At 41.1% G+C, this 15371-nt stretch overlaps 1 protein-coding gene across 1 annotated transcript in view; it reads right to left on the reverse strand.

The window, feature by feature from the left end:
* Nucleotides 1-15371, reverse strand: part of GUCY2C (guanylate cyclase 2C) — a 70291-nt gene that overhangs the window by 13201 nt on the left and 41719 nt on the right. Inside the window, exons 16-21 of the mRNA XM_080810027.1 lie at nt 10092-10178; nt 8827-8959; nt 6264-6401; nt 5409-5497; nt 3728-3819; nt 372-530 (exon numbers count right to left, since the gene is read on the reverse strand). Of these exons, the coding sequence (XP_080666153.1) occupies nt 372-530; nt 3728-3819; nt 5409-5497; nt 6264-6401; nt 8827-8959; nt 10092-10178 (698 nt within the window). The remainder of the gene's footprint in view (nt 1-371; nt 531-3727; nt 3820-5408; nt 5498-6263; nt 6402-8826; nt 8960-10091; nt 10179-15371) is intronic.

Below are 15371 nucleotides of genomic sequence, written 5' to 3' on the forward strand. Positions count from 1 at the left end.
TTAGAAGACAGTTCCCATGGACTCAAAATCATTCCTTTCGTAACACAGAGTTGATATTCCAAATGAAGCATGGGTTCAGAATAAAATAATAATTAACACAAGTTAAATGGAAAAGTCAGACATCTCACCAACTGAGCCACCCAGGTGTCCCTCTTCTAGATGTTTAGAGTACAAACCAGACCAAGTTTTAACAAAGTACTTTTTTTAAACTCAGTAATTCGCTGAAGAATGTGCAAAAGGGAATGATCCTATACACATATAAAGGAAAAAACAATACTAGACAAAGATGCTGATGCTTTCTTTCTGCTGGAGGGAACAAGGCAGACCTGCGGAATCCTGTGAAACTTACCAGGCAGGAGGACTTGCCTTACCTTGGGAGCAACATAAAATTAAGTCTGTCGGCTCTGTCCCGCTCTGCCTTGTACAGCTGGGTCCTTTCCTCCACCAAGTGTTCCAGATTCCGAGAATATAGCTGGAGACGTCGGATTAAAGTGTCCATATAACTTTCACTTTTCTGGTCGTGAAATAGGCTGTACATGGTAATAGAGAAAGAACATAAACATCCAGTAACACAGTGGGAAAATATGATACGACAGTTAATGAAAGAAAAAAAATAAAAATGGCCAACACACATTTAACAAAATTAACCTCTGGAAAAATTAAATAGAAATAGATGTAAGATTTTTCTTTTTCTTTTTTTTTTTTTTTTTTTTAAAGAAAACCAAATGTTAGAACAATGGTAATCAATGGAGGTAAGGAGGTAAAACATACATTATGACCTTTCTGGAGGGGCGGACTGGCAAAATGTGTCATGAACTTAAAAAGGACACACACTGATCAGTCCACCAGTGCTACTTCTAGGAACTATCCAAAGGAAGCAACAGGAATGTGCTGAGAAGTAACTACAAGGGAAGTCGCAGCATTCTTTATAATAACAAACATATTAAGGAAAAAAGTTGATAAAATGGTAAAAATGATTGTTTTTAACTTCTGAAAACCAGTGGTCATCTACTGACAAATGGGTGATGTTTCTTCTTTCTTGTTTGCCTATACCTGTTTTCTGAAATTTTAATAATTTACAGTACAGGGAGAACATTTTTTTTTTGAAGGTTCTAGCAGTGGTAAATGCAACGATAAGAGAAGGATCAAGAAAAGCAAAGCTGAGGGGTGCCTGGGTGGCTCAGTCCGTTGGTTAACCATCTGCCTTCAGCTCGGGTTGTGATACTGGGGTCCTTGCATCGAGCCCTGCATTGGGCTCCCTGCCTCACCAGAAGCCTGCTTCTCTCTCTCCTCCTGCTGCTCCGCCTGCTTATGAGCTCTCTCCCTTTCTCTCTCCTTCTGTCAAGTAAATAAATAAAATATTTAGAACCAACAACAACAACAACAACTCTGAGCCTTCTAATACCTCCTTAGAACGGAGAGCCGGGCTCCCACAGCAAAAAACCCAACTCGAATGATTTGTTAGGCCAAGGAGACTTAGACCAGATGCTAGCTTTTGGCAACGCTGGGATGCAGGCAGGTCTTGGTGCAGAGCTTTGTCAGGATGTACACTGAGTGCCTGCAGCGTTGTTCAGGATTGAGATAATGTTTATAACATAAATGGTGCCATTGAACGGGCTGAATAAACCCTACCACTTACTATTACAGCAACAATTCTAAGTTACCACTTCCAAGCTCAAGGAGAAGATGGCCTCCGTCATAATCCCCTGGGTGGGGAGGGATGTTTGTTAAAAATTCGATATGTTTCTGAGTCCTACCACAGACCTAAATGACTGGAAACCACTAAGCTTGGGATTGTGAAATGGTGTTTTTTAACAAGTTCCCCAGGGGTCCTTCCTTGAGGCCAGTATAGCATCTAGTTGGGTGAGGGAGCAGGTGTAAGGGATGAAGATAGATTACCATCCTTTGTGATGAATTGATTCAATTAAAACAGTTTTCTCAACCTTGACTGCATATTTTAATCACTGGAGGAGCTATTAATACTCCCGATGCCAGCCTGCTCCCCAGAACAATGACATCAGACTCTCTGGGGCAGGACTCTGGCACTGGTTTTTCAACTACCCCCCAACCCCGCCCCAGGCCATCTCGGTGTGCAGCGAAGTTTGAGAACCACCCTATTCAAGGCCAAGTACTGGGGGCCCAGTTTATCTTCATGAGTTTACATTTCATCTGTCACACATACAGTCTCATTTGATCTTAGTAAAAGGTCTGTGAAGGAATGAAAAATGGGCAAGAATTACATCCTTTATTATTTTCTGCTCCTTTCACACAAATGAAAGATTAGATGTACCAATCAATGACCACCCTTCCATGATTTCACTCGACCTCATCTCAGAGCTGGGCTTTTCGGCTCATTAAGTATCTGAATCTTTGACTTAATGACAACTATGGAGAATTAGAGCTGGAAGGAATTGCCGAAATTGTCCTATTCAAATACAGTTTTACTAATAAGAAAATTGACATCCAGTTAGGGTAAGCATTTTGCTCAATGTCCCACAGTAAGCTACTTCTAGATCCTAGTCTAGAAATCAGAACTACTCTTACTTCATGGTTATTTTTCTCACTCTGCACTGTATGTAACTGAAACCTGGAAAATTTAGAATTTAACCTTACTGGGTAATTGTGTGCTTTTTTGTTTTTGTTTTTGTTTTGGATCCTGAATTATAATCTGATTCAGGGCACAAGTCTTAAGTACCAAAGGCCAAAGTTGCTGATTTTAAGATCTTAAGAAACTTCTTGAGCTTAAGAATTATTCAATGGCTTTGCAGATTCATAGGACTCATGCCGGTCTTCTAAATACCAATCACCTGCAGCAGGGTCAGGGAACTTATTTACATTTAAAGATTTTACTTATTTATGAGAGATAGCATGAGCACACGAGTACGGGGGAGAGGCAAAGGGAGAAGCAGACACATTTCTGAGCACAGAGCCAGACAGGCCGGGGGAGGGGAGGGCTTTATCCCAGGACCCTGGGATAAAGACCTGAGCCAAAGGCAGATGCCTAACCAACTGAGCCACCCAGGCGCCCCAGGGAACTATATATATATATTTTTAAGATTATTTATTTATTTATTTGACAGACAGAGATCACAAGTAGGCAGAGAGGCAGGCAGAGAGAGAGGAGGAAGCAGGCTCCCTGCCGAGCAGAGAGCCCGATGTGGGGCTCGATCCCAGGACCCTGAGATCATGACCTGAGCCGAAGGCAGAGGCTTTAACCCACTGAGCCACCCAGGTGCCCCCGGGAACTATATTTTTAACAGACGTATTTATGATCAGTCAGAATTTATTTTTTAATCAGGCAAGAGCTGCTCTTGAGTATTTAACTTTTCAAGTGATTATTCCATGAGAAAATGGTCTGTTTGTCCCCATCTCCTTGTATTTTTTTTTTTTTTAAGATTTTATTATTTATTTGACAGAGAGAGAGAGAGAGAGACAGCGAAAGAGGGAACACAAGCAGGGGGAGTGGGAGAGGGGGAAGCAGGCTCCCTGCAGAGCAGGGAGCCCAATGTGGGACTCAATCCCAGGACCCTGGGATCATGACCTGAGCCGAAGGCAGACACTTAATGACTGAGCCACTCAGGCACCAACCTTGTAATTTTTTTGAGACAGGTGTTGTGGCCTGAGGCTTTTCATTAGAACAGGCATTTCAATCTAAGGTACCACTGAATGCCAACTCTTATTAGAAAAACCTGAAATTAGTAAGGAAATGTGAAAGTTTCAATAATACCCAAATATCTTGGCCAGTGTAGACTCAATTTTCTTGAAATCTGGTCTCTTCTCCGGATCTTCCTCCCAGCAGTTTTTTACGAGTAGATAGACCTGAAAGAAAGAAGGGGTGGATCAGCTTAGGGGGCGGCATCCAACCCTACTGTCTTCCCTCCACGGGAGTAGTTGACGCAGGGGATATTCGCAAAACCACTCAGCTCTGACAATGAGGATGAGATTTCTGAGTTCCCCTGAGTCTGTCTCTGCCCCGCCCCCCTGCACCACCGTGCCTCACTGTTCTAATGGAACAAATGGAAGGAGGCATTTCCCCCCTGAGAGGACATGTGACAAAAACTACAGATCTCTCAGTAAGAACTATAAAATGCATGTTTTCCCACTAGAGTGGTCTAGTTCAGGTGTTAGACACATGTCCTAAATTAATGAAAAATGTGATTTGGACAAGGCTAGATTATTGGGAGAGACAAAACACTTTACAGACGTTTGCAAGGTTTCTGTTGCCAAGGACAATAAATTGTTGGGGTTAGTGGGTACGTGGGTTTCCAACCAGAGGTACCAGCAGGATCATGCAGGAAGGTTCCAGTTTCTTATGCCCAGACCCTGCCTCAGGAGATTCTGATTTCCAGCAGTTCTTCCGTGTCTGAGTCAACCATGGTCTGGAATCAGATGACCCTCTTTCTGACCTATCAGCAGGGTCCACAGTAACCTAACAATACCTCACCATGTCTGTGTCATTCACTTCGCTTTGTCTCAGCACGTGTCACTTTATCATCTCACATCAACACAAGAAGGATGAGTACAGTATAAAAGAATATTTTTGAGAGAGAGAGAGACCATAGTCACATACCTTCTGTTTCGCTATATTGTTACAATTGTTCTATTATTATTGTTGTTAATCTCTTACTCTGCCTGATTTATAAACTAAACTTTACCATAGGTATGTATTTGTAGGGGAAAAAAAGAACAGTATTTATAGGACTCAGTGTTATCCATGGTTTCAGGCATCCACTGGGGGTCTTGGAATGTATCCTGTACATTTCTCTATTGTTTCTAGGTGCTAACATATCCATTTGTAAATCAGTAGGTAGGATTTACAAGCCTAATAAGGGTGTCACATGGTCACCTTGATTTTTTAGTTCCTAAAAATTGAGAATGTGATACGGGGTTTAGGAGCCAGCTCTTTCTTGAGTTGGGAGAGGTGAGAAAGGACGTGGGGAGTGTGGCAGGCTGATAATAATGGTACCCAAAGGGAATGTCCCAGATCTGGCCTCTGGAGCCTGTGAATGTCACCTTATTTAGAACAAGGATTTGTGAAGATGTGATGAAGTAACGGACCTTGAGATGGGAATCTTACTGTGGAGTATCTTGGTAGGACCTGCAATCCCATGAATCCTTGTTCACGGGGGAAGTGGAGGGAGATTAGACCAAAGAAGAGATAAGACTGTAACCATGGAGGAAGAGATTGGAGTGTCGGGGCCACACACCAAGGAATGTCAGTAGCCCCCAGAAGCTCCTGAAAGAAGAAAGGAATGGAATCTCCTCTAGAGCTTCTGGAGGAAGTCTGACCCATTTCAGATCTCTGGCCTCCAGAACTATTAGGCAATAAATCTCAGTTGTTTTAACCCACCGAGTTGCTGGCAATTTGTTAGAGCAGCCCAGAAACTCATGTAGGGGCAGGCACTCACTTCCAGTTCTTTTTCCTCTGCCGTTTCTAGGAATAGATCTGGGCGGAAGGGCTTTACTCCGTAGGCATTCTCCACTCTGAAAATTTTCTCTGATGGGATGAGAATAATTGAAATTACAAGAAAGAATGCAGCATGAAAACACTGTAGCAGCAGCCAGACTCTGAGTTGGTCCCCGCCCCGCCCCACAGCCATGGGTGCCCTGGGTGAAGGTCACAGAGCCAAGGCCAGCACTCCAAAGGATGGCTGCGCCACCAGGTAAAGGGGTCCGATGCCCACTTACATCTGGGAGGTTAGCTTAAGTTAAGGTTACTAAGCCTTTAAAATGTAACTCAGATACCACTACCTTTAGCAGTTTTCCTCTGAGACCCTAGCACGCCCTCCCTCCATCCCTTAGACACCCACCCTCCAGAGAGTCAAGACCTGGGCCGTAATTGCTCAGTAGGCAAGGACTGGATGAAAGCAAGGAAGCATTTGCCCCCGCGCTGAGAGGACACGTACAAAAACTATAGATCTCCTCTCAGTAGGAACTACGACACTTATGTCCCACTAGAGTGATCTAGTTCAGGTGTTAAACAGACAAATGTCTTTTGTTAGACTCGGAAGGGAAAGGGTGGGGACTATAAAGAAAGAGTCTTTAACTGACAATAATACTGCCAGTGACAACACCTGACATGTTACGCTCTTCCAAGCGCTCGAACATTCACACTGTCGACCCCTCCGTAGCCCTGTGCTATGTGCAGGGCAGATATGCCATCACTCCTGCAGATGAGGGGACTGAGCTGTGGTCACAAAAAGGTGAGGTCAGCCTGGAATGCAGGCTCCTCAAGAGGGCAGATGAATGAGTCCGACTCCTACCATTCTGGTCCCGGCAGCTCAACGTGTAGAAGGTTTCTCTTCGCAGGATGATCTCCTGGGCAATGATCCCGTAGCTGTACACGTCTCCTTTCTGGGAGATGTTGGCTTGACGGAGGTGCTCTGGGGCTGTCCACAGGTCTGTGCATTCGGTATTGAGATTGCAAAGTCAAGGGAGATGAGTGGCCCATAGGTCTCCAACCCGCTTTTGTTCTTTAAGTCTCTATAACATGTACCCTGAATCTGAGTGGCCTTGAATTTATATGTCCCAAACTTTGGAGGAGTTTATGCTAATGCTGGTGACAGTGGTGGGGCAGGGGGACACACACCCTTGCCTTTTAAACGGACTATGAAATGTCAGGATTTGGGTGAGGTCACGTAGCAACGTCTTCCCTAAAACTTCTGGGATCAAAGTGCTGAAAACCCTCGAGCCTACCTAGAGCAGCTCCTGGTATACAGGAAGTGCTTGGGAAATATCTGTAGAACGAGAGTGGTAGAATATGAGTGGCTGAGGATTTAAGAGCTTTTGGGACGTATGGCATACATCTATGAAAATCTTCATAAATAAAAAATATATAAATTTATATATTTTTATTGTAAAATATAAAATGCATTTATATATTTTATGTCATGTAAAAATATTATGTTTAATATATATGCATGCATGTTTAAACACATTTAAACAAAGAGTCTATCACTGTATTTTGCAGATGGGACCTACTGGCAGCCTCTAAATCTGCCACTGCTCACAGATGTGTTTTCTTGGATTCCCACAATATCCTTTAAAAAATAATTCACGCAATTCGGGCGCCTGGGTGGCTCAGTCGGGTAAGTGTTTGCCTTTGGCTCAGGTTATGATCCCAGGGTTCGGCGACAGACACCCGAGTCAGGTTCCCTGTTCAGCCAGGAGTCTGCTTCTCCCTCTGACCCCCTGTCCCACTTGTGCTCTTTTTCTCGTAAAAATAAATAAAATATTAAAAAAAATTATGCATACGATTTGCTCACATTTTGTGCCTGCTACTTCTGAACACTTCCCATGTAGTTCACTTCACACCAGTGAAGCGCTTCTGTGTTCCATGCTTGGTTCCTACAGACACTTGGGTTTTGAACCCTATTACATAGCTTATTTAGTAACAATAAGGGCATACCATTAATTTTCCTCCATCCCATGTAAATTTTCTAGGATCACCTAGCTCCTTCTAAACTTCTTGCGATTCCTGTCTTCAGCAGTTTCCATGAAAAGAATCTATGGACCCATGTTGTGAGGTCCAGCGGCACGCCTGAACTGAAGCACGTTGTCCTCGTTTGGTTTGCCATCTAAATGTTCATTACCTTTTTGAATTTATGTCTTCTTAATTTAGGTGACTTGTGATTCCTATAGGATTGATCCTAATGGTTTGGGGTCGTACGAAAGGTAAGTAGATCTACCTGTTAATATTTCAGGTAACCAACAGCACAGACAGGTAGGTATAACGGGCTGGTGTTCAAGAGAAGAGCATTTGACCAGCAATTCATCTGATTTTGTGTCGTGGTGAGTCCCTAATGAAGGAGATTTGTTCCTCCACATGTAGATATTTATCAAGGATTTACTGGATTGAGTCCAATGTCATGCTTGATGTGACTGAAGAGCTGGGAGCAGAACTGTAATTTTTCTTTCATTTATTTGTTTTTTTAAAATTAATTTATTTTTATTTATTTATTTTAAGTGGGCTCCATGCCCAATGTGGAGCCCAATGTGGGGCTTGAACTCCCGACCCTGAGATCAAGAACTGAGCTAAGATCAAGAGTTGTACGCTTAACCAACTGAGCCACCCAGGTGCCCCATGATTTTTCTTTTATGAAGGGAAAACTGAAGGATTGCCAAAGAAAATTAGAAACAGAATTTAAGTTTTGGATCTAGGTGGTATTTTAAGGCATTATATATGAGTGCTAGATTTCTGAGGCTGTTTGACCCTGAGTTATAGTAAAAAATGGATAAATGTTCAACATGAAAAACCCTATAAACATTGCAAATCACTTTTCTTTGTGTTACTTTTTTTGACGCTTATCACAACCCAGAAAGGGATAAGTAAGAATAATTTCACTAGTAAGAGGGTTTTTTCCCCTTATCATTATAATTCCTTATCATTATCACAGATAAATGAATGAGAGTTTGGAAATAGGTCTTCGGCCTTGAATTCTGTCTTCTTGGGCAAATACCTTGGGCTCTTGGAGCCTCAATTTTGTCTTCTATGAAGGATAGGGTTAGAGTGGTTGATTTCTATGTCTCTTAAGACTCTAACCTTGTCTATTTTTTCACCCAGTTCTGCTTCCACACCAGTAATTTCTTGGTGATTTCCTCCCTGATAATCAAGAACCACACAGGTGAAGGAAACCCACAGAGAGGGTTTGCTTGACTCAAGAAGGACTTGTTGGAAACCGACAAGGGTGAAGTGCTGGAGGACCAGCCAGCTCTTTCCTCCCGTGGCTCCAAGTCTTTATTTTCTGACCAGCATCACCACCCCCTTACATGGACTTGTGAGAATTTTTTTCAGGGAAACCAGTAAAAATGTCATCCATTACAGACCTTTTTTGGGAGGCAAAATGGAATTGCAGCCAAAATCAGTGATCTTCACCACCATTCTACTGTCTACCACACAGTTGGTGGACTTCAGGCGGCCATGGACTTCGGTCTTACTGGAGTGCAGGTATGACATACCCTGTAATTTTTCGGATGACAGGGAGACAGATAGGACACTCTTCAGCTTTTTGATTATTTAAAGAAAGAAGTGACATTCTGAAACCATTTCAGCATGTCAATAGAATCACATGACCAGATTTTAAATTTAGTTCCATTAATTTTACTTTAAAAATACTAATGCCTTAATATTTGTCTCAGCATTGCATCTTAAGAGGCAATTGTCTAAAGACTGTGGTTAAATGGTTACATCTAATATGAAACAAAGTGTTGATCCTAATTTTTTTTTTTAAGTGTTTCTGCTGACCACTTACTCCATCTGTGATCTTGGGTGTATCTCTGGTCTTCTACCTCAGTTAAAAAAATATGAATAATACAGCCTTGCCTTTCTGAAAGGACGAGCTAGGCTTGTTATGTTTTAAAATATAATTGGTCTCATTCTATTTTGAAAGAGTCTGTTTCCTTCAGTTATGAAAGGGGAAGGCCTCCCCTCCACCCGACCCTAGGTTTTCGGGCTGCGGTGTTTCCCTCTGGTGGCCAGATGTGTCCTTGCAGAAACTGGTTTTCAGCCTGGATCACAGGAATGAGAAGTGGCAAAGAGGGTGGGGATTCTAAAATGTTTTTAAAAATGGATTCTGATCCAAGATGACTTTCAGGCGATTTAAGACTGTATCAAACAGCTCAATCTTGGGACGGATTTTTCTTCATTCTTGAATGAGGTCCTGGTCACTGCTATCCACTTCCTTTTTCATATCTTATCTGGAAATATTCATGTTCAAAGTCATTACTGCCTTGTGCAAGCGGGTTGCCTGCCCTTAATAGTTTCTTGTAAAAAGTTGAAGATTGTTGTCTTGCATGTAGCTTAATATGATTTTGCTTTCTAGGAAGTCTATGAAAATGTGTGCCCCAAACTCGGAGAAGAAAAAATATGAACATAAAAAGTAGAGCTTGTGTATAGGACATTTACTTGTACTAAGCATTATATGAAGCACATGCATTATTTACAAAATCCTCACAACAACCCTTTGACATAGGTTCTATTTTTATTATCATTTTACAGGTTAAGAAACCAACGCTCAGAGAGGTTGAAAGCCTGCTAGATTTGTTTTCCTGTTTCATTTTCATAAATGCCTTCATGTTTGCAGATCTCTTACCTTAGCAATATCATACAAGACCGAGATCTTAAACTCCCAATCCATGAATGTACCATCGGGGTAGGAGATGGTGTCATTTAAAACTTCCTGAATGACAGAAAAAGAAAAGAAGTTGTCGCAAGGAGGGATACTGTGGAGAGATGATTAGAGGTTAATAATGATCTAATCACGGGGACCTGGGGCTCAGAAACAAACTGAAAAAACTCTGTCACCCTGGGTTTCTTAAAATGTATTTCTTTTCTTCCCTACGAAACATCCGGCGGCTCTCACAGCAATGAAATGAGCAGGAGATACCCCGAGTATCCCAAATCCTGGTTCGTCTACCTGCCAGGGGTAAAGGAATGAGCAGACACCTGCCTGGAACGTGGGTTATGGGCCCAGTTCGCAGGTGGCTGGCTGCAGGGTCTTGCTCACTGAAATTCCACTGGAGTGTTTCAACCAGGAATTGCTATTCAGGAATCCCTTCCTTAGGCTTATGTTTTATGATCAGTTGCATCCACTAGCTTACAGCCCTAAGTTTTCTTTACGTTTACCAGGTCCCCTGTCAATAAGAGTGAGATCTTGTATTTTGCATGCATTGTTTCACCGAGAATTTTGCACTCGCCATTTTAATACGATGATGGTCCTATCAAGATACAGGGTTTTAGCAAAGCTAATAACTATTCTTCACAGTAAAACTCAAACAGCGGAACAATAGCCCCATCTGACCTTTAGTTTTAACTCAGGCACTGCACCAATAATTTCCAAAGAAGGGGCCAAAGTCATTAATCATTTCAGATAAAGCTGCCTTGGCTGTGGGTTCCAGGCCAGGCTCAGGGAGGGAAATTATGAGCAGACAGACTCTAAAGTAATTCTTTCCCTTAGCACCTGACATATTTCGTATTTTTATTTATGATCTCTTCTCCCTATGAAAATGTAAACTCTGTGATAATCTTTGTTCTGTATCTGCAATATCTAGACCAATGTCTGGCATGAATAGATGGCTCTTAACTATTTGTTGCCTAAATGAATCAATTGTTCCTAATAAGGTTAGCCAACGTGTTGTTGTATATTTATAAGATGGGAAGCACATTGTCTTTACCTAGGGAGAGACTGGTTCATTTGTTTCCTTATAAAAGTAGGTTTGGATGGGATTTTCCATGGATTGAAGCCTAAAGGGAACTATAAAATTTGCATTGGCACAGCCTTTGCTTTGAGATTCAAGACACAAAAAGGAGTCACTTCCTGGAGAAGGGTCTGCTGTCTGCTCCCAACAGGGGTAAGCAATACCAGAGGGGGGCCTAGGACCACTCAGGTAATAGATGTTTCCTACTTTAGGGCAGAGTGCCGAAAAACACTACCTAAATATTGACTGGGCATTTTAGGGATTAAAGGGCCAAGTGAAACCCTTTGACTAGGCCCTGTGAATTGGTATTCTAAAATTTCATCTCGCAGAAATCAAATGAATCAGTTTTGGTCTAGCCCTCCTATGAACAACATTTCTATAGATGGTCCCTGACTTACGATGCTTTTGATGAGGGAGCAGGAGGCTGGCTGAGGACAAAGCAAAAGCTGGCACCTTGCACCCCCTCTCCACCCACTCCCCTCCCCTTGGTAATATATGTGACATTCCTCAGGCACCCCTGACTGCCATAAACGAGAAACAAATAGTTAACTTGCTGAGATCACAATCCTGCAGGACAGGAGTCTCCCTTGGTTTACAAATGTCCTAGAGATCTACAAACAAAGAAGTCACATTATCAATAGCACAATTTCCAGAGGCAAATAACTCAGTTCCTCAAGCCTTAATGTCACCATCCCCTCCATAAACAAAACTGAAGGAGGCTGGGGTAGAAGGAAGTGTAAGTAAAGTTAAGTTTCTTCTATACCTAAATCTCACTAACAAAGATGCTTGATAGCAGGATTGTGATATCCCACCAGGAATCTCCCAACTCTCTTGATGTTAATGGCTTGCCCAAAGACAACATTGATCAAGCCTCGGGTATCCCGGCACCTTGTAGGCCCTCTTTAGCATATGAAAGCTCCGTTGATACCTCCCCATCCCTCACCTTCCCCCAACCGCAGGGTACATAACCCGCCATCCCTCACAACCCGGGGCAGCAGCTCTTCCTGCCCACGGGTCCTGTCCCCGTGCTTTAATAAACCACCATTTTGCACTAAAGATGTCTCAAGAATTCTTTCTTGCTCATCGGCTCCGGACCTCAGCCCACTGAACCTCACCTAGGTTCTAGAACTTCATTACTTTGACTTAGAATTCTTCTACTTAACAGTGGTGTGAAAGTGATATGTAACCAGTAGAGACCATACTCCAGAGTTTGAATCTGGATCATTTCCTGGGCTAGCGATTCATGATGCTGGGCAGTGAGCCCCCAGCCAGCTGCTCCATCACGGGGTAAATAACTAATACACTTAAAACCGTTCTCTGCTCATAAAGCCCTCCTGTTTCTCATTTTCAGTACAGTGTTCAGTACATTACATGAGATATTCAACTCTTTATCATGAACAGGCTTTGTGTTAGAAGACTTTGCCCAGCTATAGGCTAATGTAAGCATTCTAAACACATTTAAGGTTGGCCAGGCTAAGCTACGCTGTTTGATAGTGTAGATGTATTAAATGCATTTTTGACTTAAGATATTTTCAACTTAAGATGGTTTTATGGGGATGTAACCCATTGTACATCAAGGAAGCTCTGTCATTTTGAAAGACCTGAAACTGTTATTATTAGGAATGTATGTTTATTTTATATCAGCATCAATTTAAATAATAATTTTCAGCACTGATTAAAATGATCATATGAGTTTTCCATGACCTTTTGATAATGATGTGTTACATTAATATTTTTTCTTTCATAGAATTAACCATATCTGATTATATCATGTTTTTTATACACAACTGGCTTAGAGTTACTAGTATTTTATTTATAATTTTTCCACCTAATTTCATAAATGTGGTTAGTCTTTAATCATATTTTACCATCAACTTTATGTTAGCCTTGTTGAATATTAAATGAATTTAGAAGATGTTCATTTTTCATTTAACATTAGAACAGTATTTATGTGGACAACAAGAATTATTTTTTGAAGTTTTAAAGAATTAAGGTGAATCTGGTATTCTTTATAATGGAAATTATAATTTTTTGTATCTTTTTTTTTTTTTTTTTGGTTAAAGAAAGACAGACTGTCACGTGCAGCGCCTCATTTGGGTGTGTCTGGAGTCTTGGAGGCTTGACTACCTTAAGTTCCCCTTCAAATGGACCTTGAGAGCTTGTCTGGAGTTTCTAGCAGGGGAGTGCAACTACTTGTATACCCTGACCGTAGAATGGTCCTCTCCTCTCTTGGGGAAGGTTGTCGTCCTCTCTGATGGAGAATGCAGCTTTGGGAGGGATGCACATGGAGTGGTAAGGGAAGAAGGGGACACCTGTCTAGCCAGCCAGATCAGCCAAATCAACCCTGGCGATCAATGGGGTGACAGATGTCACAGCCAGATCGCCCTCACATCCTCTTGTATCATTATTGTCCTAAAGTTTTTGGTTTTTGAGTTAAATTTCCATGATTATTTATATTGCTTCTGAAATTTTTCTTTTTTTTAAGATTTCATAATTTAATAGTCATGAAATATTCTTTCACAACTGAAAATACCTTTTTTCATAGCTTTATTTTTTATTCCCATTTTTGTGTATTTTTGTTTAAAAATTTTAATTAGAAGTAGGAGAGGCTTTTATGGGCTTTTTTTCAGTCAAAGTTTTTATTTAAATTCCAATTAGTTAAGAAATAGTGTAATATTAGTTTCAGGTATAGAATTTACTGATTCAAAATTTACATATAATACCTAGTGCTCATCAAAACAAGTGCCTTCATTAATCCCCATAACCCATTTAACCTATCCCCACCCACCTCCCATCTGGTAACCATCAGTTGGTTCTCTACAAAGTCTTATTTTAACAATAATCCATTTTAAGCTGGATTATTTGGTTTTTGGGTATTGAGTTTTATAAGTTCTTTATAGATTTTGGATACTAGCCCTTTATCAGAGATGTCATTTGCAAATATCTTCTCCCATTCCATAGGTTGCCTTTAGTTTTGCCGCTTGGTTCCTTCACTGTGCAGAAGCTTTTTATTTTGATGAAGTCCCAAAAGTTTATTTTTGCTTTTGATTCCCTTGCCTCAGGAGACGTGTCTGTTAAGTTGTTGGGGCCAATGTCAAAGCTTTTATGTTTTATATTTAAAAAACCTCATGAAAGCACTTTAAAATTCTTTTTAATAATAAAAAACTTTGTAAGTTTCCTTTCCTTGGGCCATAGTTATTCTTCTAAATTTTGCATTGAATAGATTATTTTTTAAAGAGAAAATAGCATTTAGGGCTAATTATTTTTTTCCTTGAGGGTAGATTTGAGTTTATGCCACACATTTTGAAAGCTACTCTTCTTTTTTAAATTGAAGCTTATTTAAAAAAATTCTAAGTGATTAATTTAAAAATATTATTATTTAAAAATTATATTGTATTATGACTATTTGGACCTCTTTGAAGTTGCTGCTGCCCTGATTCTTAGTATTTTGGCTTTGTTGTAGGGCAGACAATGAGGTTATTTTTAAGACAATTAAGAAACTGTGTCTGAATGTAGCCCAAAGGCAGTGACCACACATCCTTGCTTGCTTGGATCCAGTTACAGTTTTTATCTGCTGTTCCAACATAATTGCTATAGTACCCCTTTCCTTCTCAAAGTATTCTGATAAACAATATCGTCACCCTACTCAAAGGTATTTAAAAGGCTGAAAGCTCTTGTAACATACGCCTAGAACGTGCTCAAGGTGAGGTGCAAATATTTCCATGCTCTTTGATCCAATTATCCTGGATTCCTTTCTGCTCCTGCCCATTTCCCCATTCCGGTCCTGTTTCTGCTTGAAACCTGACTTTGTTTCTTGTATGTAAATGGTTCTCATGTATGCCAGCCCTTCTGAACTACGCAGTGATTTGATATTCCTAGCTTGAAGCTTTGTTCTTCCCAAGAACTTGGTTCAGCCCTGTCTTACTTGTTCTTTCTGCTTTGGACTTGCTCAGCCAGAACGCCTGACCACATCTGGCAACTGCTGGGCCATCCTTAATCCCTCCCAAAGGAGAGAAAGGTGGGAATTTAGACTGTAGCAGAACCAGGACTTATGGACAAGTCTCCAGTGCTTATCTGACGCTATCATAATGACTATCCATTTTTCTCTTAATATAAAAGCAAGTTTGCAAGTAAAATAAAATGAATTTAGAGGTACTCACTCACTTTCCCACATC

This window comes from Martes martes (assembly GCF_963455335.1).
Source record: "Martes martes genome assembly, chromosome: 8".
In the NCBI taxonomy this organism is placed as follows: Eukaryota; Metazoa; Chordata; class Mammalia; order Carnivora; family Mustelidae; genus Martes; species Martes martes.